At 38.8% G+C, this 27,149-nt stretch overlaps 1 protein-coding gene across 1 annotated transcript in view; it reads right to left on the bottom strand.

The window, feature by feature from the left end:
- The window catches only part of CDYL (chromodomain Y like), a 108,037-nt gene that overhangs the window by 24,526 nt on the left and 56,362 nt on the right, over nucleotides 1-27,149 (bottom strand). The window contains exon 3 of the mRNA XM_081996614.1: nucleotides 1,633-1,677. Coding sequence (XP_081852740.1) covers nucleotides 1,633-1,677 — 45 coding nt within the window. The remainder of the gene's footprint in view (nucleotides 1-1,632; nucleotides 1,678-27,149) is intronic.

The raw sequence follows: 27,149 nt of genomic DNA, 5'->3' as shown, positions 1-27,149 counted from the left end.
AACACATGCTGCCGTACATAGAAAGAGCTGCTAAAGTGGCTTCCTTCAGGCTACAGAGCAAGCCAGTATAGGAGCCAGGATTATTAGTCACAGGTGGTCCTAATCCCCAAAACCTGCCTCCCCCTGTAAAAATCTGCTTTTATAAAGTACTGGATTTTTTTCTTCTTTCCAGAAATTATATGTATCTCGATTAAAGTACAAGTAGCAATATGGATACTATTGCTAGTCAGAAAAGACAGCTAAGGAAGTAACGGAATAAGCACTATGATATTTAAGTGGGACATATTGTTTCAGCAGCATCAATATATTAATATGAAAGCACAGCTTCTAAGAGATTATGAAGACTAATATTAAGAGGCTGAAAGTTTGAAGAAAAAAAAATTGAAGAAATTAGGAAGTCACAGATGTGGCAGAGGAAAAAAACGAACCCATGTAGTTTAAGGCAAATTTCAGAACAAGTTTAAAAAAGACAAACCAGTGAAGATCCCTCTCAGAGAGCAGGACTTAGCAACTACTATCAACCATGCCAAAAACAAGGGAGGCTTAGTTAGGTACAATAATGCCTGTTGCTACACAAACCCAAGAACATAGTATATCATATCTTGTGCTTTAAATCAAGGTGTGCAGTGGCCTCAGAGAGAATTTTGTAGCTTGTGTAGCTGGCAATAGGAAAGTTGGTTTTTCTTTTTTTACCACGTGGAGATGGAGGTAGGAGCACTTCAGAGCAGTCATACTGGTGTGATCATAGTTCAAGAGTCGATCTGTAGACTTTTAAAAATATTATCACTGCAAGTGCATGGAAGGGCTTGAGTCCACAACCTGGTAATTTGAGAAATCCGGGGAAAAAAATAAATACAAGTCTCCACTTGAATTTTGGGCTTGGTAATTGTTGCAATTCCAAGGCCAGCACTGGAGCCTCAGATATTCAGCGGGAAGTTCATAACGCTGTGCTCGAAATTACATTTACTAAGAGGTGGTTCATGGGTGACAGGCTCTGAACATCTTTAGATACAGCAGACTCCTAAAATATTGAATCTTGCCTTAGGAAACAATCCATTAAGAACACACATAGAAGCAAAAAATATCAGAGGAAGTTACTACAGAAGGCAGAACAGAAAGACAGAAGGCTTACTACTAAGTAAAGTGAAGATCACATACACACAAATAATGGGACTAGTACATAACTAGTCACAATTGTAAGCTCAATTTTAATTTGAAAACCATTTAAAACATGTCATAGATGAGACAAAATGATAGATGAATTACACAACTGGTTGTTTCCTGAAGCCTGCCAGGGAGCCACCTGTTCAAGTCAGATTCCAATCACTAAACAGACAGAATAAAGAAAATAAAACCAGGACAATATCAGCAAATGGAATTGAAATTTAATTTCTACCAAGATGAATGTTGCACAATTTTAGATAAGTGCTTTATGTAAAAAGATATGGCATTAAATACGTTTTAGACAAATAGCAAGACACCCCAGTCATAAGGAGAGTGTGTATAAATGCAACTAAATTTATACAGTAATTGAATTATTTTCTTCAGGAGTGAGATGTAGCTTCAATTAACTCCACATGGTTAAACAGGTCAATAGGAACTGAGGGGAAAAATAGAATATGCTATACTTACAAGAAAATAGGAAGTAAAGAACACTGGGAAGAATACAGGGAGATGCTAAAACAGATAAAGAACGGGTATTAGAAATGCAAAGTAAAACTCTAAAGTTGTCATAGTTACAGATGCTAAACACAAATTATTTTTCCAGTGATTAAAAAGAGAGAGAGACAGAAAAGACCAAAAATAAAAGAATGAAATGTCATGTAAGTTACAGAGTCAATTAAAATATTAGTGGGGAAACCAGCATGCCGTAAGAAACCAGAAAAGATTTTTAAGAGTATGAATAGATTGTACGTATAACAAATGACAGACTAAAAGGCTTGAACATGGCAAGATTGCTGACTTACAGTAAAAAAAACAGAAACAGACAAACGTGATAGTCTATATAGGAAATGTATCATAGTAAGTGAAACTACTCCGAGACTTCCTTGCTTAAAGACTAACAAATTTGGAAGGTACCTTGAGTAATAAAACTTGTATTGATGTAGTGTCAGAAAAAGAGTTGGGGAAAAAGAGAAGACTTAAACCTCTGCAGTTTATTTCTGTTTATAAACAAGACATCTTAAAGTCATGTTTCAAAAGCACCCTTCCAATTAAAACCTACTGGGGATCCAAAGCAATATTCAAGAGAGCCATACTGGATACTGCAGAGAAATTTCATCATCTTACAAGATTTCCCTCATTACTTGCCATATATTTTACCAATATTTTGCAGTTTCATACCATTACAAAACATGTGTCAAAAGCCTCCCTACCATGCACACTTAAATCTAACATAAATTTTAGGATTTTAAAGTAATATCTCACAGGAGCAACCATATTTTCCTCAGCATTGAAGCTGTATACATAGTATGATTCCTAGTGATATAAAGTCAGAAATACATCACAAAGTAAACATTTTCTATCTAGAATTAATTTTACTTTACAAGGTCCTAAAACATAAAAGTTTCTATTGATGCCAAAAAGTGGAAGTTAGTAACAACAAAAATTTCAGGGTTGTTGTATGATAAGAACAGTAACATTCTCTGTCATTGGGAGTTTGATATACAGAGTTATAATAAACTCTGCATCTCCATTCAATCTCAGAATATGTTGCCGTATCACTACTACATTGCCATAAAGTAAACAGTTAACTGAAACAAAAGGTGTCATTTATAGTTTTCTATTCTGTTATCTATACATCAACATATTGGTGATTTACAAACCCAAACACCTTGTCCATTTTTAATTACTATGGTAGGTAACTTCTCCAGTATGGCTACATCACAGAAAATACCACACCATCAGATATTTGCCTCCCCCAGCTCAGTTAAAATAATATGGAGATCTCAAAGGAATTTATCTTCAAGGTGTTCTTTTGAATCATTACAATTAACAGAAGTACTGCAGTGGGATCACCTTTTTCACTAATTCTTAAAATCATATGCTTACTGAAATTTCTAGAAGAATGAATGTGGTGTTTGTGGGGCTTGGGTGGTTTTTGTTTGGTTGTTTTTTCTTTTTTTCCAAACTAGATGAGAGACTACGAGGAAGCAGCAGCACGATGATATGCTGGCTCAAATCAGACCAACACTGCAAACGTATTAACCAAGTTCACCCCTGCTACAAGGAGGAAGAAGTCTGCCGCACGTCTGTCCTTGGGCTCGACTGTTCTTGCCAGCAGACTGGCACTCCATTTAGCTGTCAAGTTCAGGAAAATCAGCCAAGGACCTTCCATGACATCACATGCCCTGTGATCTCAGCAAGCAGCGCATACTGAGTTACTTACTGGTACTTAAGTACCAATCTAGTTTACTTAACATGAGAATTAAGATTGGTTTCCCTTCACTGCCCTGGTTCTTCCCTGGGCAATCTGCAAGACCAGAAACAAGTCATTCATCACAGGTATTTCTGTCTAACCCAGAAACAGGGCAAGTGGGTTCCTTAATGCCTTCCCTCCCTCTACTGATACATCTGATGAACAATTCCATGAGACCTTCCAAAGTTAAACCAAATTCCAGTTTAAAACTATTTACCACCATCAATGTTTTTACCCCACTTTGACTTTCCCTTCCCAGTCTTAAGTAAGACAACTGGAATCCTGACCCAAATTTACAAAAAACATTAAATGTAGTTCAACTACAGCAGAATATCTAGGAAAAAGTATTAGTGTTTTCCTACTCTGGGCTCATATTTGGACAGAAATATCAACTTATGACTAAGTAGCGAGACATGAGTCTGACATAAACAAATGAAGACGTGCCAAAAAAAACCACAAAAACTGACAAAATTAATTTAACAGCAGGAGCAAGCCAAACATTTTTGCAGGGTGCACTGGGTTAGCTTTCAGCTTGATCAGTTCCCGAGTGCTGCTGCTGACCAAGCAGGGAGCAAAAATGTGTGGGAAGAGGGCGGTGGGAGGAGAGGACAGGATAACTGAGGGTAACACGAAAAGCACGTCTAAGGAGAATGGCAACACACTACTCTCAAGTTTAAAGCATATACTGACTAGCAAATAACAGGTACAGAGAAGAGTAGGTATTTCCTCATGCAAACCTTTTAATTATGAGATCAAGCCCCAGTATTGCAAAATAAACTCCAACGCTACTGATTTATCCGCACAGGAAACTGTCAGAATCGAAATAATCAGAGAACAGGTATCACTGCAGTGCTACATACTCTTCAATGCTCTACAATCTAAAGCATTTAAAAAAACCCCAAACAACAACCTGCTGTGAATCTATCTTACAATATTTCAATAAATATTGAGATTATGAACTACTTTTGCAAGCATGAGCTGACTTGTACTTTAGAGCAGATCTGTGGACTAGTTTATTTACACTGTGGAAAACAGCCTGTGATGTAAACTCCTTAAATTTTCCCAAATAGAAAAATCATGAGAAAAACTGTTGCTGGTATCTGCAAGTGAAATACAGCACAACTTCATTGCTACCACCAATTTGTGGTTCATCAATGCTTACCTAGAGAGCAAAGCTATGAGAAAAGTTGTCACGGGGAAAAAAGATAAAAAAAAAAAAAAAGGCATCAGAAGCAGACAGGACGTCCCGCTGAGACATGAGCTAGAGTGGGAGGTGGGAGGTACAGCCACACATCCGCTGAGGCTGCCAGTCTGCCGGGGGATGAAGGACGAACAGGGACAGTCAGAGAAGCGCAACTGTTCATCACCTCCTCTTCACAAGCGGGGCCTTCCCTGCCTGCTGGGTCCAGGACAGTCCCATGAGTTTTGACTACAATAAATTCTAGAGTAAACTGCATGGAATAGGAAAGGAAACTAACATCCAAGCTGAGGCTCCACAAATGAGTCTAACAAATGCTCCAGTAAGCCCCTGGAAAACGCTGTTAGAGAGTGCCCCGACATCTCTGAGAATTATATTAGCACAATATGTACTCAAAAAGCAGATTTGGGATCGTTCAGTTGCTGACTTTGTCAGCCTTTTGAAGGACACAGAAAACAGTGCAACCAATATAGCATCTAAAGCTGTTGGGAAAGTTGTTTTTTCTAAACTAATAGTGACAGTAAATAGGAGACTTCATGTCAAAACACATTCCTTCTACATGCCATGACGTGTTACCTATCATTACCAGCCCACGAAAACAGCTTTGTTTTCAGAGAAAGACGCACACCGTGCCACTCTGGGCGGTTCTCTCATGACTGCTCCTTCCAAAGACAGGTCTTTCCCGACACGTCACTGTGCGTGTACCAGCCGGCAAGCAAAGCCTTCCCCTTTCTTTCAGGCTAGTTAAGGCTTAAAACATTAAGGTTTAAGGTTTAAAATTCACCCTTCCTTTTCATCTAGCTTATATATGTTCCCTGTAAAACATGAAAAATAAATATGATGATGACCATTAAGTAGGAAGCAATCAAGAGAAGAAGTGGGCAAATAATGGATTTTGGCTGAGAGGGTGAACTGGAGACACAACAAAAAACTTAAACAGGTTGTTCTTTTGTTTTCAGATTTACCCTGAAACATTCTGTATAACAACTTTCAAACTGTTCTGAACCAAAATAAAAATGCTGCTTCAAAATAGAGTCAGATGTGTATGTAATAAATTGGACTCATTTGTAAATAGGATTCTGCTCTTCCTTGTTCTAAGCTCTTCTTTTGTCACAATTTCTATTGTTAAAAAAAAAAAAAAGTTGCCCATATCCTTTCAGGAGTAACGTAATTATAACATTTATTACCAGAGCTAATGCAGTAGCTTTAATTCTTTTGCTGTATGAACCTAAATATACAGGTTACTTGTAGCAAGGGTAAATAAGAAACATAATAAAGCTTGCAAACACTAATACAGCGTCTAACTCACTAGATTCTCCTTGAGGAAGGTTAAAATTGAAGCAGAACAAACCCAGCACTACATCCTACAGGTCGATTTAAAATTAATCATAATTTTAGTTCCACATGTGTTTAGCTGAAAGCCAGAAATGATTTAATCTTACATTCTAAGATTGGAAAGATGTTTCCCTTATGTGGTAGAGGAGAAACCAATGGCTTGGATTCAGGTCTGTGCTGTTTCAAGATCACTGTCTGAAAGGGTCTGTCAGTGATTTCACTCTGCGTTAGCAGCTTAAAAAACTCTGCGTGTCAGTGGTCACAAGGCAATTGGAAACAACAACTTCTCGCAGTTATTTTCCTTCCAAAAGCACTGAAGAATAATCCCTCTCCCAGTCAGGATTCCTCTACAAACCCCAAAGCATTTGTCCCACACCGGCTCACTAGTGAGCTAGTGCCGATCGCCCCGTACGGTCATACTACACAGCCAGGACCCATAAGCAAAAAAGGTGAAGTATGGTCCATTTAAAATAACATACGTCTGCTGCCCTGCGCTGCGATTCCACCTTATCATATGCCCAAGATGTGTCTTCTACCTTTCTGATACAGCTAAATACCTCAACGAGCACGTCCAACCCAGACTCTGAAAGCTAAACAAGATTCCCCCATTTCGTAGTCCTCACAGGGAAAAAAGGCTCAACAGAAAACCAAGCATCTCCACAAAGACATGTGAATTATTTTCACTGAAAATTTCCCTCATTAAAACTCTTTTCCCCTGCATCCTTGACTAGCTAGCATTATCAACACTTCTGACATCCCAAGGGCATATACAAAAGCAGATGGCATTCTGACTTTATCACACCACCTAAAACTGCTCCTGCACCACCAGATGACCCTCAGAGAGCCCCTACCTCCATTTTGCAGTTCCTTGCTTTTCTTTCTGCACAGTGTGACACAACAGCTACCAGCCTTTTTACTAGCTGGCACATTCTTTAACCACAGAGCTACAGGTGTCTCCCAGTGACCCTGATGGATCCCTTGCACCTGAAAACCATTTGACTGAATCAACAACAGCATCTGCAGAGCAGTCTGGGGGGAGGAGGATGGATTAGATGACAAAGGTCTCCTCCAGCCCTATTTCCTAGTATTCCGGGATGCATATGTGATCACATTGTGTAGCATTTTTGCCTTTTTGTCCTGACCCGAAGGCACTTGCTCTTCAACTGGCCGGAATACAAAGACAAGGTATGGACCGATGGTATCAGATGCAGATTAGCAAACTGTGGACAACGACAGCCAGATTCTTAGCTAACTGCTGCTTTTCTTTCTGATGGGGAGCAATCTGCCTGTGTCCTTGAATGAACCCTGGGGGAGAAAAATCCTCTTCTGTGGAATGCCTAAATATTCGTCTGGGGAGCCACAACCACAGCTCCAAGACGTATCTGTACCTCTGCCATAAAGCTTAGGGTCTCACGCTATGTAAGGTCTTTGTAAGAATACTCCTATGGATTGCAGTCTGCGTTCTGAACTGACCATTTCTGCAATGACCTCTCTGATAAGAAATTTACTCCTGTTCTATACATTATTTGTAAAATAATTCCAAACCAGGAGACTGGATTCTATGACCGGGTACAAGAAATGATAGCCTTCTAACAGTTTCAAAATAACGATGAGAAAAATAGCCTGTCGTAAGAGGCTAAACTTCTAAATGATGAGATTAAAAATGACAATTCCCTTTTCTCCAAGGGTAAGGAACATGAACAGTCATTCATCAGGGGAAACTGCTAATCTCCTTGGTTTCAGCAGAACCAAAATACTATCTAAATTAAATATGGGTGCTATTATTGGATAAACTGTGCAATACCTTTTGGACTGCCCAAGGGAGTTTATGGCCAACTCTAGGAGTCATTCTCTGAGATGACCTTCTGCAATGCTTGGTGTTAAAGCTAGAATTTGGCAGAGTTGCAGCAGGAGAAGTAAAGCCAGCCTGACTTCTCCGATATTATTGGCATTTAAGTGCGGATCATAGTAAAATCACCTTTCTCCTGATGTAGGGAAGCCAGGAATATCTGATAAAACAATAGCAAGAGTGGACATAAAGAGTTCAAGAGTACCATGTTTCCCTGGCGTACTGCTTTTATTGAGGGGGGATGACAGCAGTTACTTTAGGAGGAGATTTTTTCCCTTTCTTGGACTTACAATGGTTTAGCGACTGCCTGTTTTGTCCAGCATTGCCCAGTGTTATTATATTACTTCTGAATGCTGAAAAAGTTACCTGATCATCCAAAGCATATTGGGGGGTTGGGTGGGAAGGGGAAACTAAGTTTTCTGTAAGTCTCAGCCAAAGCAGAGCCAGTTCCCTCTTGACAGGCTTCAGGTTCCTCCTCCCCCCCCCACCTAAATCAAGCAATACTTTGTCAGGGAAACATCACAGTGAGCCAAACGAGCGCTCAGCAGCTGAACAAGAGTTGCAGGAGGGTCTTCCACCCTGGCAGTGCTTCTGGCTTGCTGCCGGATTGCAGCTGCTGGTGGTGGGTTCCTCGCCCAACAGCCACAGCAAGGATGCGGCAAGGGCACGGCGTCGCTCTGTGGCAGCGAGGCACAGGGTTACGTCACAGCAAGGTAGAAAAGGCTGATGAAATTCATCAAGAAGGAAGAAGGTGTGTGTGTGGGGGGAGTTGAAGCAGCAAGTCCCTAGCAGCGTGCCACCAGAGGCAGCCACAGCTGGTTGTAGTTTGGCGAGCAGCCCCTTCCCCACCTAGGCTGCTCGGAGAGAGCCTCGGCTGCCCCTGCTCCAGCCGGCACAGCCCGCCCGGCACAAGGGGAGCCGGCCACAAAACCCAGTCCCCTCAAAAATTAAAAAAAAAAAAAAAAAAAAGTCTTTTTAAAGAAGTCTAGCTAGCGAGTGCCATACTTCTACGCCGAGGAGACTGCTTCCTCGGCTGCTAGCATTTCGTGCGTAGGGAACATCTGCAGGCGCGGTTCCCTTCGCTCCCAAGCCGGGCTACGCTCAATGTAGGCGATCTTCAGGGAATGCAACGGAGAAAGAACGGAGCCAAGTATGCACACAGTCAAACATTTTAAGGAAGAGTTACAAGGTGGCCAGGGCTGAGCGGATTTTAAGGTGAAGGCAAAAGCACCTCTCTGACACAAAGGCCAAAGCCGCGTTAAGCTGCAACTCGTTGCGCAAAGGCTCATGTGAGAAGCAAGTGATCGCTCGCTTTCTTTGACCATTAAGGTATTCAGAAAGCAAACTGCTGAACAAGGTATGACCTTGCCGGGATACGGGAACCCCTGACACCCCAGACATACCTTCCCTACAATTCCCTCTGATGCAAGCCCCATATTCACCACAGAACTTTCTGCTGTTGACTTTTTCCTTTACTTTTCCTTTCCTTTATTCTTCTGGTAATGTGTTTAAGTTTGCACGATAGGTGGAGAGCCTGAGGTTTTTGCCCCTCCTTTTCCCAAAAGCCTAAAATCTCAAGCCAATAAAAGTCTCACCACTGTCCCAAAGCATAAATGCTTCAAGAAAGATGGCTAAAACCAAATCCAACACCCACAAATGTGGCATATAACAATGACTCCCTGTTACATTTTCAATGGAAATCTACCTGTTAGATATTGCTGTCCAGTGAAAGGTAGCCTGTGTGAACATACACACACCAAAAATTCCATCTACACTCTTTTTTTTTTTTTTTGGTTTAAAATTTCTTTCCCTATCGTAGTAAAAGAGGTTAATTTGCACAGAAAATCGTTCTTAGAAAATCTCATCTGCTTAGGAAAGCTGCATTTATCATTCAAGAGAATCAATTATTGTTTAATTCCGTTTTTGTTATTTTTTTGCCAGTGTAATTGATTCTTTTACTGTGTGGATTTTAGTATTAAATGTCATCAAAAGAATTTAACATTGGCTTATCTAATTTATATCTATAACCTATATTTCAAAAGTTGCTTTTATCACTTGGCAAAGACTCACTTCTTGGTTAATTTACCAGTGTAACCACATTAAGACCTATTTTCTTTTAAAAAATGTGACAAAGTACATACTCTTGAGTATTACCATAAAATAGCAAAAGTGAAATATAATCGGACATAAACCACCAGAAGCACACAAGACATTTCTCTGCAAATATACATTTATCCCAAACCTGACATATTGTGAAAATCAGTCATTCAAAGCAAGTATTCGCATCCCTGTTGAAAGTTCCAAGTGCTGAAGTTTCATAAATAAATAAAATAATAATTAAACCCCCCCCCACATTTAAGAGTAGTCCATGAACATCAACATGAAACTTAGAGCAAAAAAGGCCAGTGCAACTTGGAACTCTCTAGCCAGACCGTAACCTTATGAGGTGAGAGAGTAAGAATATCAACATCATGGCAGCATCAACATTATGGCAGTCCTAACCACTACAGCAGTGGAGAATAGATGAAATATTACTTCTGGTGTGCTTGTAACAACTGCAATAAAATTAATGTAACAGAATCGAGGGTATTTCAGGCAAACACATTTGGTCGGAGTGTTTGTCTATGGAATTCCTTTGGTTTATAACAACGTACAATGTTTTGAGAGAAAGATACACAGACAAAGAAAATAAATACCCTCTAAACTTTAAAATATTTGTCTTTTAGCTGTTAATCTGTTTCACAATTTAAAATGTCTAACAATAGTTGTAGGAGGAAAAAAACAGATATAGTCCCTAAACCAACCACAAATACTGACATCCTACAGAAATCTAAATATTTTAAAGATGGAACCACGACCAAACAAGCAAAGTGAAGAACATCCTTCTGTAGGACTTCACGCTAAAATTACATCCTTCTGTAGGACTTCGTGCTAAAATTAACTTGCAAAAAAAGGAGGCTGTGGAACAGCAATCATCAGGTGAAACCCAAGTATCTTCTGCTGAGCAAACTTGAGTAGATTTGGGAGAATAAGCTTTCAAAGTAGGAGACATTTTACTGAATTTCTACTCGCTGAAGCCTGTGGCGCTCTTATTAAATGCTCCTTGTCATCTTACAGATTTTACTGTTTAAAACCTTTCAAGTAAGCTAGAAATTAAAGAGTAACAAGTTTTTTGTGGATTTAATTTTTATTGCTACTGTTTCCTATGCCTTTTCACCTCACAGCAACTGAAAAAGTGTGTTACACAGTGAGGGCAAGAACCAGGAAAGCAACCAATAAAGCAACCAATAAGCTAAGAAACCTATTAGTATCAAAAAAACCAAAACCTTCTATGGGATTTGCACTGAAAAGCTAAAACAAGAGGACAGAAAGAGTAAAGATAACATAGAGAGAAATAAAAAGTATAAATCTGAACTTAGTGTTGAGGTGCTGGGTAAGGGCTTTTTTGTTTCAGTAGCAATAGCATAGGACAGTATCGTGGTATCTGCCTCTACTGCAAAAAAATAAACTGACTTTAAAGAAAAAAAATATTCCCAAAAGCCCTTAAAACACATCTGCATGTCTTCACAAGTGAAATGCAACTTTTTATTAAAAACACAAAATAGAGCTTTGAAGATATATTAGCTCCTTCACGGAAAGATCGGTGTATGGTAAACTATCCAAACAGTTATAAAGCAATTAACGACCAGAATTATGCCAACTTTAATTATAAAAAAATCAAACACCTGCCAGTGAATTTAATAAATGCTTATACTGGAAATGAGCAAAAACCTCTGTAAGAAAGAACAAATCCATATGTCCCCATAACAGAAGATAAGCTATGTGATACTGAAAGAGCACCATGGCCTTGGCATTTGGTTCTTTTAAGCCAAAAATCTGAATCTCAGGAATGCCACAATTAATCACCCATTATTGCAGGTCACTGGAAGAAGTTTATAAAATTACCAACTTTATATTCTGTAATACAAACAAGACAGCTCTACCTCCCAGCTGGACCCATCTATTTTATTTATATTACATACTGGAACTAGGTCTAGAAAAGTAATTTCAGATGTATCATGAGAAAGCATTGATGAGATGCTCTCAAAAACAGTGGTCAGAATCCCTTTTTAGAACACTCTACATTTTGTAGCCCACAAATCATTCAATGATTTGCTGCTGAGCCTTTCTCCCACCGGACTGAATTTTGCAAGAATCACATGAGAAAACCATGAGAAGACTAGAAGAGGCAGCAAGAACCCTTTAATGTGCACAAACAAAATTACTCTTCACCAAGCATAACTGTCTTCATAAAACTTAAGGATTTAGCTCAACCTGGTACTTTTGCAGCATGTCCTACCAGCCTAAAGAGCTGCCTTAATGACTTCACACTGAGCTTAGGTCTCTGCCATGACCAGACAGCAGAGTAGTTGAGAAGCAGAGATTTTCCATGTACTTACAAACACAGTCTCCGGGGGATCTTATTATCCTGACCTTTAATAACATGCAGAAAAACAAAACAAAACAAAACAAAACAAATTTATCAAATTCTGTAGAGTCTTAAATTTAAGGTAGAGCTATGGAGATTATTACCTCTTAGATTTAGTCATGTTATTAATTCAGAGCAGCAAACTCCAGGAACAAAATATGAATTCTCCCTAATTTAGGCAAAAAAAGAAAACACTTGAGCCTAGAGTCTGACCAGTACCTTCTGTGGGCAAAAGCCTGTTGTACTGACAATAAAAAAACGAAAAAAAAAACCAAACCAAAAACCTTGACAAGGATTTCGTCTAACTCAGACATAATAACACGCCAACCCCCAATTATTAATTACTTATACACCACAAAAATTCCCAACTAGTTTGGATATGTATTACCTAAGTAGCAATGCTGATCTGTGAATTTACAAGGCAGGAGTCTCTGATGCACCGGAGTGGTTACAGAATTGGGCATCAGTGTTGGGAGTTTTATGGGGCAGGTAATATTAGACAAACTTCATGTTAGACACACTGAAGTTCATTCTCCGCATCATCCATAACACACTTCCAGCGCTCTATGTACACATCACCACAAATTACACTATCAAATAAATATACAAAGACTTCTCCTTAGAAAATCCGCATTTGAGAATTAGGTTATGCCATTCCCTCACAGGTGCGCTAGGAGGGAGCTATCCCACTACAGCCGTCACACAGCAGTAGTTATGATTTGCCACTGGCAAAAGCAAAAGCAAAGCTGCAATTGCGTGCAACCGCAAAAGGTCCTAAATTAAGTATTTCTGGTCAGTCTGTACACTAAGTTTCTCCTTGGCACAGTGAGCCAGGATACCTTTCCTGTCACTGTCTGATATCAAAGGTATTACTCTACACTCCAGACTTTCCAGACTACAGCAACTGCTATCCCTTAGAAAGATATATTGTTCTTGAAGGTATATTGCCTCTTTCTTCTGGCAAAATGTTACCTCTTCGAGAACTAAAAAGATCCTTGTAAATATACTGTGATAACCCATGAACTGCAGACTGTATTTAAATTTGGAGTGTGCATTTTTCTTTGCCACGCTGTTGCACAAACATTTGAAATCAGGTGGTCTTCACTGGTATCTTGATGAAAAGAAAATGAAAAGTACAGGACAAAACCTACTAACTACTTTTCTTAAACACAGATAATTTGTCATTAAATTTAACTAAAATATTCTAATCCTTCTGAGTGGTGACCCTGTGAAGTTGGTTCTTAAAAAGGTCAAGGTCATATTTACCTTGCAAACAAGAAAAACCCAACACAGGCTAGATTTGTCAGCTTTCTAGAGTATGTTTAAAACCAGTAAGAGTCAAAGGTTTTCAAGGAAGTCTCAATGCTTCATTGCTTACAGCAAAAATCACTGTAACAGCCTTAAAGTGAAAAGCATGTAAAGACAGGTTGGTTTTTAGGAAACACATGCTGTTTCTTATATCTGCAACAGAAAGACAGAGCCCAGACAGGAAAAGTTCTCAGCAGAAATTCACTTTGTTGAAGCTCTGCCAATTTATAATTAGTGACTTCACCTCTTATGCACTTTTAAATAATCTACCTTGACAGAGAAAAAGAGATTAAAATAACTATGGCACTGTTTTAAAAAAAGGATGAGGATCACTACCCGAAACAAACACAAAACATGAGAAACCGCCTGTTTTCTCCTACAAAGTCACAACCCAAAGAATGGGAAAGACGTGGGAAAATAAAGCAATGAGACTGTGGTATGAGCAGGAACAAGCATAAACCCAAATTATTCAAACAAGTAGTGCATAACTTTTTGGAAAGTCTGGAGCTAAAAATGAAACAGAAAGTGCAACTGATTCAGCAGTGTCAACTACTGAAACTGCAAGTCACTGTGCAATAAAAGAGCCGGTGCACTATAAACACCGGGAAGGATTCCCATGGAAAAGAAATGCACTGCAAATCACTCCTCCTCCAGAATCAATACTTAAAGTAACTATAATTACAGAGGTTCCTTGGTCAAAACATGTAGCTAATGCTACCAAAAGGAAAATCAGGAAAAAAAAAAAAAAAAAAGGTGGAGAAAGATTGTTTAAAAGGAAGATAGAAGTGAATTTGCTGTGTTGCAAATAGACCAGACGGAGCAGCAAATACATTGTAAAGAAAACATCTACACACATACTTGGGCTGCTAATCCCCAGAGTGATCTTTAAAATCTGATAGGCAAAACATTTCAAATTTGTAACTGATTCAGGAACAGCGCACACTTTGATTTACAAAACCTGATGCACACGCAAGGCAGTCACATTAAAGCAGCCCAAGGTCACGCTTGATAGCGGGATGGACAAATCTTACCTGGGGCAGTTCAGAGGGTGCAACCACAGGCAGCCCACCTAGAGGACATGCAGAGAAGATCTTCTCTGGGAGAGGGGGCCACAACTTAACAGCCCACAGGCACTACTCCTCCCTACAGAAGACGAAGGTTGGACAGCGAGCGCAGCCCGATCTCGCACCGAGGCAGTGGAACGCTGGGCCTTTCTGGTGCCAATCAGAAAAACCAAAACCACAACCCAGCAATCTCACCGCACCTTTCTAGTTTCACAAGGGTAAAATAAGGAAGACTGCAGGATCGAGAAAGTCTCATGGGTGCTAACATCACCTCTAAGTTTGAGAAACAGCAAAACAAGGTTAGGAAATCTCAGAAGATAACCATAGCTAAACAAGCGGAAAAACGTATGCTATGACAGATCATGAGGGTTACTGGGGCAGAGGTTGTATGAATAGATGGTGGGGAGAGCTGAAGCAAAAAGAACCCCAACACTTAAGTATTACACTTCCACCTGTAAATATACTTGGACCACTGCTGTTATTTTTTCAACAAAATTTTGGCTCCTGCTCTACAAGTTGCTTGAAATCAAGTAGATGACTTAGTGATAGGGAGGGGAAAAAAAAAAAAAAGATGGAGTAAATGCTCTTGGCACTGATGGCATAACAAGATAAGAAATTATTGTCTAAGGGTAATAACCACTCAGAGATGAGAGAAGCAAGGCATATGAATAGTTGGAAAAAAAATCCAGAAATATATTATTCGTACGCTATCAAACTAAAAATACTTTTCAAGTACAAAGGTCTGCCTTGGGCCCAATTCTAGTCAGTATTTTTGTTCAAGACTTGGATAATGGAAGAGACATTATACTTCTGAAATGAACAGATTACATCAAACGGAAAGGACTGCAAGCTTTCAGAAGGGGAGGATCACATTTCTAAACCACATTGCTGAATTTGGAAGACAGCAGACACAGAAAAGTGAATTTTTACTTGTATGGAAGAAAAATAAAACATGCACTAAAAATGTGGAATAACAGGCTATGAAGCAGAACACAGAAAAGTTAATTGGGTTACAATCAATCACTAAGTATACAACAGTTATACAGTATACAGTATACAACACGTGATGTCAGAAAGAAGGGCAAAGCCCAATTCTGAGGCAAACTGGTAAGGAAACTTTACATGTGCAAAGAGATGATACAGTCTAGTAAGTACTTGAGAAGTATCTGCTGAAAAAATCCAGGTTTGGGTACCGTACCTAAAGAGAATTACTTTGGACTAGCCACGGTTGATCAATAACAAGAAGTGATTTAAAAACAAGACATATGAAGAAACATGAAAGGAATAGGGTCTTTTCAGTCTGTAAGAAGAAGTAAGTACAGAGATGACAGCTGTTCTGCAGTATGTGCAAGTCAAATATGAATTGGTCATTGGAAGAATCACTACTGAATGGCATCAGCTTAACCTGTATCAATTAAAATACACAGGGGAAGGAAAAGGAAGGGACTTTTCTAATCAAAGCAGCATGACAGGTGAGTTAGAGATGGTTTAATCTCCATTACAGCTGTATTTTAAGAACAAGTTATACAATCCCTGTCAGGGAAAACAAACACTTTCTCAATTCTTCCTCAGTACAAGGATAGACTAAGCTGATCAACATCTCTTTTAGTCTAGGCTGTAGCCCTAACAACATCCCTGAGGTTTAAAAAAAAAAAAATCTGCTTTCCACACACATAGTCCTGGTTTCAGTGCTATTGTAATTTGAACAAAGGCCAATATTTATTGCTTCAGTGACATGCTATTCTACACAGCTCTTAAGCTTAAGATGTTAGGTATTTCTAAATGAAGAAAAAGTGTTCGAGTAACAGGCTTACTATAAACACATACCAAGTTGCTAGTTTGAAGCTGTTGATAGAAATCCATACTACTAAAGACAGAGCCAATGGGGACCTTAACTTTCCAAGAGATTTAAAGCAACTCCTGCTCATTGCGGGGAGGTTGGACTAGATGACCTGAAAAAGTCCCTTTCAACCCAGAGACTCTATGATTCTATGAACACACACCACAGCATTCCCAGCTGTAACAGTGTCTACTTGAGGACCCCTATTGATCTCTCAAATTCTCCAAGTTTGTAACAACGAGGCTACAGGTCCAAATAAATCAAATTATTCAAACTAACTATTACTGAACAACAACAAGGTTGAATACAGTTTACAAACTTGATTTGACTATTTGATGAGGTCGATGGGAGAAATTCCCTCTTCCCCCAGAATCAGATTTCCAGTGATGCAAGTCAACAAGAAAAGCAAAAACTATTCAGATTTTAGTTCCCACATTCTACGAAGGCTGGCCTGACACATTAGACAGAAGCACCTAATGAGAGCTAATGATCCTACTTGTGTTGTGTTTAACTACCTGATGTGTGGCTGTACAGAAGCAGAGCCAGAAGCAGAGCCAGATTAGGTGCACGCTAAAGGATGAGGGGCAATGGAAACAGGTTGTAACGAGGGAAATTCAGTTTAGTTATTAGGTAAAAAAAAATGTTCACAATGCAAGCACTGGAACAAGCATCCCCAAAAGGTGTGGAATCTCCATCCTTGGAGATACTCTAAACAAGCCCTGAGCAACCTTCAAGAGGATATCTGAACATCTGATGAGAAGAAGAAAAAAAATAGGACTTTAAGCACAAGACTGAATCACACAATTTTTTGGAATAACTAAATATAACCCAGTGTATTCTATTCATTGGACTACCTGCTAGATCTTGGTAATCATTCTTATTGTAGAGCTGAGTAAAGAATAGGGGTATATTTTTCTGTTAAATTCTACCTTTTAAATTTTGTTTAGCTTCTAGCTTTCTGTGACCTACTATCACATTAGTCTAATGAAGTCAAAAGGCATCTTTCTTCATCAGGCAGTTCCAAAAAGTCATACTAACTAATGGCACAGGCCACATTTTGCTGGCTCTGAATTATAAACTTCCTGGCTGAAGCAAAGTTTCGAGTCAGTTACTTCCATTCGTAGCATGCACAGGGACATAGCTGCCAACGCGAAGAGTGAAGATGACTCCGTATTAGCTTAGTTGAGACATAAAGCAATCTTTCTACGGGTATAAAACTTGGTTCAGAGGTTTTTATGTTCACAGATTACATACTGCCTGTATTTGAAGCTGCTTAGTGACACTGCCTGCTTCCTATGAGGGGGGTAGCAGATTGGTATATAGCGTAGGAGTTATAAGCACCCAAGAGATCATTAATTAGGGGACCTCAGAGTTACCTCTGCATCGCTACTCATTATAATAAGGGCTTTTGTTCAGTGAAGAAACCAGCTCTTTACTACTCTCCACTACTTTACCAGACGTTTTTAGCAGTGAAAAAAAGCCGAAAAAAAGTCTTTCAAAAATATGTCTAGGGCAAGCTTCTGTAAGTAGCAGTGCCAGTTTAAAGACCCTACTCTGCCCGATGCCTGCTGGTTTCAGCCCCTGCTCAATCCCTGTAAGTGGGCTGGCATAAAGCAAAGGATATGGACAGGACAAGCAGCCAAAACCATGGAGTGATAAGAGGGACAAGACAGAAGGGAAAAAAGACATTGTGCAAGCAGGTGTAGGAAGCACTTCTACTTAATGTTTAACCACAGTAGTAAATGGGGGGAATGGCTTGGGCTAGGTTGCCTGCCAGACACCTGTGGCTGTACTCCTCCTTCCCCTCAAAAAAGCAGCATAGACTGAAGATTTTGAAGCTGCTGCATTCAACAGACAGAATGAAACTGGAGAAGGCAGAAGGCACTATATAGCAAGACACAGGAAAAACAAACGAAACACTTTTTACAGAGAAAAATCCATTCTTTTTGACAGGACTTTTCGCATCGTTGCAAGGGTTCGGAACAGGGAACCTGAGGGCGTTCCTGAAACCAACTTCCAAAAATTTTAACTCTAAAATATTTTCCTTACTTTTGCAGAACTTCATAGACAATGCAAGAAAAAGAACATCATGTGTTTGTGAGACCTTCTATCTTAAAAATCTATTCACATTGAATTTTTCCAGGCTACAGCTCAGCTTGACACATAGAAAATTCAAAAGTCTCTCTTGTCATATGGTACTCTATGGGCAATTGGAAAAAACAAACAAACAAACAAACAAAAAACCCCAAAAAACCCAACCAACCAAAAAAAAAAAACCCCAAACCCAAACAAAAAAACCCACAAAAAGACCACAGCAAAACAAAACAACCCCAACCCTTTTTTGTTAAGAAGAGGAACAACAAAAAAACCCCCTCTGTACTTCTCTCGTATTCCTAAAGCCCCTTATGTCAACTCAACTTTCACATGCAAGAGAAAGTCCAGAGCTTACGCTGCAGAGGTTTAGCAAGGAATCATCTGAGCCCATCTCTATTCTTCCTTTAGCACCCTTCTCAACCGAGGAAGAGAAATTGCTAATAGTGAAAGCAAGTCCTTTAGCAGGATGACTTCAAGAGAAGTTTTAATAACCAGTTTACACAGTTTTTCATTGTCAGCACACTCAGGCGATCAGGGAGGCATAACAATCTGCATGGGTCTTGGTGGGAAGAGCAGAGGTTGCCAGAAGGAAGTGTTTGGAGGGCACATTACCAGGGCTAGGCTATGTGTACATGGCTGAAACATAAGCTGCTTTTCTGCAAGCAAGCTCTTTTAATAGGAATCCAGTTTATTTATTTATTCAGAAGCAGATGGCATCCTCTCAAGACGTTATGCAGAACATGACACACAAAACAAGTATTTTCATTTGAGCATATTTTTTCTAATCAACTCCCTGCTATTCAGCATTAAATGACAAACAAAAATTTAGTCTCCAGAGTCTGGTAATACCCTAGGCTAACTCAAGCTAACTCAGGATATAGCAGTAAGTGATGAAATGTAATGACTTGTAATACACTGGAGCGCAGACTAGATGACCTCAGTGTCTTTTGACTTAAATGTTATAAAAATACACCCAAAAAACCCCATTCCAACTGTGGGGGAAAAAAATTACAAATTGCAGTCTCCATGCTGATGAACAAACTTCATGACCTAAGGTTAATCAGAAGTGCCTAATGCAACTTTTTTTACTTATACAAAGGAAAACAAGAGGCAAGAAATGCTGTCATAAAGTACATTAGTAATACTGCCATGCAGTCACTGTGTTGTAGGATTCTGCATGGCATTGCTGATAGCTTTCATATTATGTTTTTATGCAATTCCTCCTGAATCATGACCTTTAATCTCCATTCACTGCAAAACCTAAGCAACCACTACAAAGACTCGTGGAAGGATATCATATTCAAGAAAACGTTGTCACTACATACAGACAAAACATAATTTAGAAGGAAGCCAAATACTACCAATCCCCTCCCCTGACCCTTCCTACTCCGCACCTCAACTCTGAGACCACTGTGTGCCACCTTTAATAGACACTACAGGGTTTCCTTTTAATAGGGAAGTCATATATATCCAAGTCTGTTGAAGTACAGAGGTTCATTTAGCACACAATAGTACAATGCAGTACACCAAAACTGAGTCATCCTCTCATTACAGCCTTATACAACACATAATTAAAATTTAAAGAACTCCCACAAACTAAAGCCATTTTAGAATTTTCTGCATGAAGAACGTGGATGGTCCTAGTATTTTCCAATAATTTAACAATTTACTGCTATTGTTTTTAACTTAAGAGCACGCTGAAAGAATACTAGTAACTAACTCAAGGAATTTGTATGTTATGCACTGTACCAGGGTGGTCCAAATTCAGCAGTCACTGCATTCACATCCAACTTTTAAGGTCCCTTCCCCTCCTGCCAGTGTTTCCAGCTGCTTTTCAACGCACCCCCACCCAAGATCAGCCTTCCACGCTGTGTAAGCAGGTCCTTCCCCCTCCTCTCCCTCTCCACATAAATAGCCCTGCCTATATCTTCCACCGGTAACAGCTGCTCCTGCACACACCACCCGAGACCGCTAAAGCGTTGCTGGAGAGGGGACGGGTCTGGGAGAGCTGCTGCTGCGAGGCAGGGCACACCGCTGCCGCAGGGAGCACGGGTAGGGGCTGCAAGCCTGCACCCCTGGGAGGCAGGGGAAGGGAAGGACTCCAGGACTTGGACCGCACTTGCCGCCTACATGGTTCTCCATCTCCTTTGGGAAAGGACAGCAGACTTCAGAGATGGATCCTTCTGGATCCCAACTCCACCCATGACCTGCTTGTTGGGATCAACTACTATGTGCAGTTAAAGATGCTGGAAGAAAAAAGAAATCGTATCTTTTGCCAAATTAACTGCATCTCAGGGAGACTTGTACCCAAAGTTCTCATGATAAAGAATGATAAAAGTATAAAAAAATCATAGTTTTATTCGGAAAAAATTATTATATCCTCTTTCTCTTCTTATATTTATAAAGGTAAATTGAGTAGGTAAATGTGAATACTCCATTTCTTATGAATTACTTACTCTCACTTTACTTTGTTGTGCCTGAACATGGATAAGAGTAAAAAAGCAAAACTTAGGTTTTGTTTAAATGTGTAATTATTATTTTAGAAGAATCTGGGCCATTATTATTTGGATGATTTTGCTTAACTCAAGTGCCCTGGAGATTAGCCTGCATCACTACTTTTCCCCTCTCTGTTCCATCCAGGATGCTGAAAAGACTTAACAGGTACGGAAATATCATTTGAGGCTGCCGAGCAAAGTTGAAACTTCAATTTTTCATGTTTGTGTAGTTTTTCCTGTTCAGTTTTTCATACTGAAGTGGATGCCCAGACGAATTCCAATCATTGCCAGCCAGTCTGATTTTGTGTTCTCTTTCCCCTTTTGGGAGTGTGTAGCTGAGATGATGACTGAGAAACCTAAGCTCTGATAGCTTGATATGAAGGAGCTGCCAAGCTTCAGTCTTCCTCCTTTGCCTGGTTCTCCCACAACTAACCCTATGGAAATCCAGCCAACTAGCAGCTCAACACTAGGTGAAAACCTAGCAAACTAGCTAGCAAGAAAGAACCTCTCTGCACCTCTCTTACCTTTTTCCTAAAAAACGCCGAATTCTGAATGTGCATCTCATGAGATACTAATACTTTTAAAAATCATTTACTCCCTCACCCCCTTACCTGCTATATCTGAGAAATACTGAAATGAAGGTAGCCACTTTTTGGCTTTAGTCTTTTAGTTGCTCCCTGATGAGAATAAAAGCTAGCTAGGAAGCCTGTGCAAACTAGGGAGCTTACAATTCACCATGGTTATGAAAATTCAGATGTGGAAGAAGGCTTCACTTTGCCCATTAAGAGAAGAACAGAGTACACTCCCATTCTCATCCTTTCCTCTTGATGGGCTTTACCTAACTAACTCTAGACAAAAGTTTCTTTCTATGAATGTAGATGTATTGTGAACAAAATTTCAATTGTGTGTTTTTCTTCATAATTCTTCCGCTTGTTACACCACATTTTTGAACTACATGAATTCATTTTATGCCAATCAACTAAATGCCTAAACGATACCAATTTTATCACTTCAATGGTACTGTATTTAATTTGTTGATTTGATCAAAACAGTCATTCCACATTATCTAACTGATGTAAAGGAGACTGATTTGAGGTACAACAAACATTGGGCAGAGCAGTTCCAGGATCTCATGGCAATTTCCACAAAATCTAAATGTAAAAAAACCCAAGCACCAAACCAATTTACCCACCTAACCTCACCAACCTATGAAGAGTTTTTACTCCTCCGAAGTGAAGCCACAGTACAATTAGAGCAGAATTACAAGAGTATCTGTGAAAACTGGACATATACCAAGGACCTTACTGACCTCCAAACAAGGTCTGTAAAACCACACAACGATCACCCTGCAACCAACAGAAACCCTCTTTAACTGCTGAGGATTGCCAGGGATGCTGGAGTATCTCAGTTTTCATCCAAAGGCTCCAACAGTCTCCCCAAGAGCCCTCCCTAACCCTGTCACGGTGCTGCCAAAACTCACTGCTGTGCAGCTCCCTCCTCCCTGGGGAGGGGCAGAGCAGGTACGGCACCTTAGCGAGGGGGCGAGGACCACAGCAGGGCTCAGCCTGGGGACAGAGACACCAACGACACATACAACTGGGGGGGGGGGGGGGGGGCAAGTGCTTTAGAGATAAAAATACACAGTCAAACTGTAATTACAACCCATCAAAAATTGCCTCAGTATAATGGATTTTTCTTTTTGGAGTCTTCAAAGAATATGAGGCCTATCCAAAGAACACATGAAGTACATATAGTAGGAAGACAAGCTAATATTTAAGTGTATTAAAAAAATCTTTAAAAAAATCAACACATAAAAGGATGAAACCTTTGAAAATGTGATCATCGAGTTTAGCTAAGTTGTTAGAAGATCATAGCATAGCTAATTCTCACGCTGGCTAAATATTAAAATATTACACAAAATTACAGAAGTATAGAGATGTTAATGCCAGGTCAACAACAGACCCACTAAGTGACTTCTATACAGGTTCATCCTGAAATAAATTTTATTTCGTATTACCCCCACCCTTTCTAACCTGAACATATGTAAGCATATGGCCTATTTGTATTACATTACCCTACTGGGTTTGTAATTTATAATACACAATAGTGCAGTAATACTTTCTTCATATTACACTTTAACTGAAAAGAATCTAGAGAGATGTATTACTTTCACTGGGGCCTAAATATCATCTGCCACAATCTAAAACGAATATGACATAAATTAATTTGGTACCAGACTTCATACAAGGAATTTGAAAATAGAAAAACAAAATAAGTTTTTAAAAGCTGGGAATAGGTGCAACTCTATTATAAGAATTCACTGTCTTCTCCAAAGTAAGCTCACACAATCGCAATTATGTCTTTTATTATTTGTTTATTATTGTTTAAAAAATTGTGCATGATTGATATGCATAAGAGTGCTCCTTAACATTTCATGCATCAATCACTAATCTGCTAATATACCTTATTCAATTATAACACGACATTTCAAACTGGACTAGGCCAACAAAACAGTAACAGGGAACCCTTAACTATGACACAATATAACAAGAGGAATAATGCTTTCTTGAAGATGACCACTGTGCCACAGTAAAACTGAAGATGAGAAAAACCACAGAATTACACAGAATCATTAAGTTTGGAAAAGACCTTTAAGATCACCAAGTCCAACCACCAACCCAACACCACCATGGCCACTAAACCATGTTCTGAAGTGCCACGTCCACATGGTTTTTAAATACTTCCGGTGACGGAAAGAAAGGAGAAAATATCTTAACACACCATTGTTAACAAGTCTGTTTCCTTCCTCAAAGTTTCACAGCAAGCTGAAAAATAAAGATCAGTGAGGGACACTGATTGTTTCAGCTTGGATTACTTTACCAGAAGACTTAGAGCTCAACCTGTAATGTTAGCTAGCTACATCTCTATGTGGAAATGCAAATCAAAAGAAATCTGATTTCCAAAAATGTAGAGCATCAGCACTTCCCCATGAAATCAGTAAACACAATAGGTATCTAAACTATCAGCTGGGAAAAAAAAAGCACACCATTGATTTGTCATGTGTCTTAAAGGCACTAATGCTTGACAAATTTTACCCATTGCTTTCAAAGCTGATTGAACATACTATGCTTGTTAATTTTTTTTTACTTTACAGCATCTAAAGGGTTGTTGAATCTAGCATTTCAGAAAGAGAAATAAAACCTTTGAAATAAACATTTCCTCTGATTCTTAACAGCAGAAACATCAAGTAGAACTAAATCAAGTTCAGAAAACCCTCTTTTCCAAGTAATTATTCCAGAATAGGTCCTGGATCCTGACCCATAGCTTGGGCAGCCACTCCATTTACTATCATCACTATCTTACACTACATGTTCATTTGAGAAAACACATTCTCACACTGTATAGTTATTACAAAATATACATTTTTTAATTAATGGTAAGATTTTTTATTTATTTTTACCTTTATTTTTAAAGGAAAATTTTCCACTTCCTACAAGGACATGAGATAAGCAATATGTCTAAATTTCTTTTTTCTCCCTCTCACGAATTTAAAAAGTTTTTTGTGCTGCTCCACTGTTTGTGCCCAGAAAGGTCATTTCTAAAAACATCCCCCCAGTCTAACTGACTATACAGGACCCAATAAAGCTAATGGAACAAAAGGCACTGTCAACATGCAAAGAAAAGAAACAAGAAAACAAAATGTCACACTCACTTTCAATAATAGTAATCAAAGATGTAACTTGTGTTTTGTATAAACTTTTAAATATATAAAACAGGTTTTCAAGCTAATTGCCTACACATGCACAAGTAAAACCACAGTAAAAATAGATGATTCTCTAAAGAACACAGAATAATACATCATCCTTTGTATTCAGAAATTAAAACAGAAAAACACAAAACACACAGTAAATTGTTTGAAATACCCATTATTACCCCATTAAGTTTTTCTGCTTGTGTTAATATAAGAAAAAAACCCTATCTTTTAATTCCTTGGTGAAAGGGTGTTGCACTGCACTACCACAAATACATCTTCACACAATCACCGCCTTTAAGAGAAGCCCCAGCAGGATATTCTTTCTGTACGCTGAAAATTATTTTTAAATTACGTATGTCAATGAAATGTTATGCCTGGTAAATAAGAATTACCTTTGCATTTACAGTCGGTTTCAACTCATTTCTGTATTTCTCAAAAGTGCCCACTGAATGTGAAATCTGTCCAGAAAACCAAGAAATGAGGGGAGACTACAACATAACAAATCTGTTTACACTGGCGGGGGTTTTGAGCCAACAATCCCAAAACAAAAAAAGGGGAATGAAAATCAGTATTCTTTACTTAAAGCATCTAAACTTTGTGAGTTGTTTTTTTTTTTCCCAAATGATTGTTTTATACAGTTCTCTAAACATTTTTTAAAGGATGTCATAGATGGATCTAGAATAGAGAAAGGTGCTTCACAGTAAGGACCTCAGCAGGAACCAGATCAGACCTCTACTTTCTTACTGCTTTTCCAATGGCTATCCTAATATCCTAACAGGGCAACAATCAGAATCTCTGAATGTCTGCACAGTATAAAAGTAATTTTATAAATAGTTGAGTGAAATATTCCATAAGTAATAATGGCTAAAAATGCAGAAAGAGGTATAAAAATCCATGAATTACAATTTTCAGGTATGTCACAAAACGTTTCCTTACTTCTAAAGCAAGAGACCTTACATTGTTTGTAAAACTATACCATTCCTATAAATACAGTTTATTCCCATTATCCTTATAAATGCCTATAATTCTTTTAAATGGTCATTATCTCTTTTTCTCTTGGACTCAAATATGTTTTAGCAAACAGTTCTCAGGAATAAATGGAAGCTATATCAAAAGCTATTATCTTTTTGTTTTGAATTTGACACCCTTTGATTTCTTTAGATGTCCCCTTGTCTTATTCATTCAATTCCAGAATAGAAATTTCCAACTACATCAGTCATTATTTCATCATGTCTATAATGCATTTCTTCTCTAAAATCTTTTCAGTATTCCCTTCAGATACACGATTTTTTAATTATTATTATTTTGTATCCTCTTTGTTCTTCTTGTACCGGCTTTCATCAATGGCTTGGTCTAGATTCAATGTGTATACATTGGAGGTCCACTTGGACACCTTTCACATGGAACTAGCCTGAGAAGGCAGCCAGGCAATGTCTGCACTCCCTCTCATTCTAGCCTGTCTTAAAAATGATACAGCAATCCGAGTTGAAATCTGAGGGACAGCAGTGCTAACGCATGGAAGACACTATGCCAGCCAGCACATACTACCTACAGATTCATTATACACCAAGCTTGACTGAAAAATAATGAGAAAAGTGTGTGACAGAGGAACCTTGAGAGCTGCTTTAGTCCTATATTTGGCCAAGTCTTCCTGGAGTTAGCCTCCCGCTTTAGATATGTCCCTCTGAAGTTTCTATTTTCTTCTGTCTTAAGGAATAAATAACTAAGTGTTTCTCTGCAAGTTTTGTACCTTTTCTGCTCACTGCATTTTTTTAAAAGATCACTAATAAATATAAACAAGCAGCGATCCTACTACAGAATCTTATGACAACCCACTGTTTAACTTCTGACACAACTACAATGACCCATTAAGCCTACTCTCTGTTCCATCTTCCCAGCCAGTTTCTTAGCAGCACTTTGAAGCACAACTACTTACTTTCTTTACTTGCCTCTTTCAAGGAATATTTTCAAAGAAAATAAATGACAATCTGTACTCCTTTATCCATGTTTCACTGAGATGTTCAAAGAATGCAATATAATAGTAAGATGCTCTCTTTCCTCCTGTTCATCCACATTAAATCTCAGAACTTCCCAGTTTTCAGATGTGTTCAAATATAGAATATTCTAGTTCAAAGCACTAAAGTTTGTGATTTGCCTTTGTTTCTTAAAGGCATCTAAAATATAATAAACTTTAGAGCATTGTAAATTAAAAATACTTACTAAATAAAAAACAACAGCTTTTTTATGCATTCTAAGATTGCAAAATTAAGAAAACAATTACTAGAGCAGAATTAACTGTTTCATAATTTGTGGCCTAATGCATTGT

Source organism: Phaethon aethereus (assembly GCF_964289735.1).
Source record: "Phaethon aethereus genome assembly, chromosome: 2".
Taxonomy (NCBI): Eukaryota; Metazoa; Chordata; class Aves; order Phaethontiformes; family Phaethontidae; genus Phaethon; species Phaethon aethereus.
This window is presented reverse-complemented; position numbering and strand designations above follow the sequence as displayed.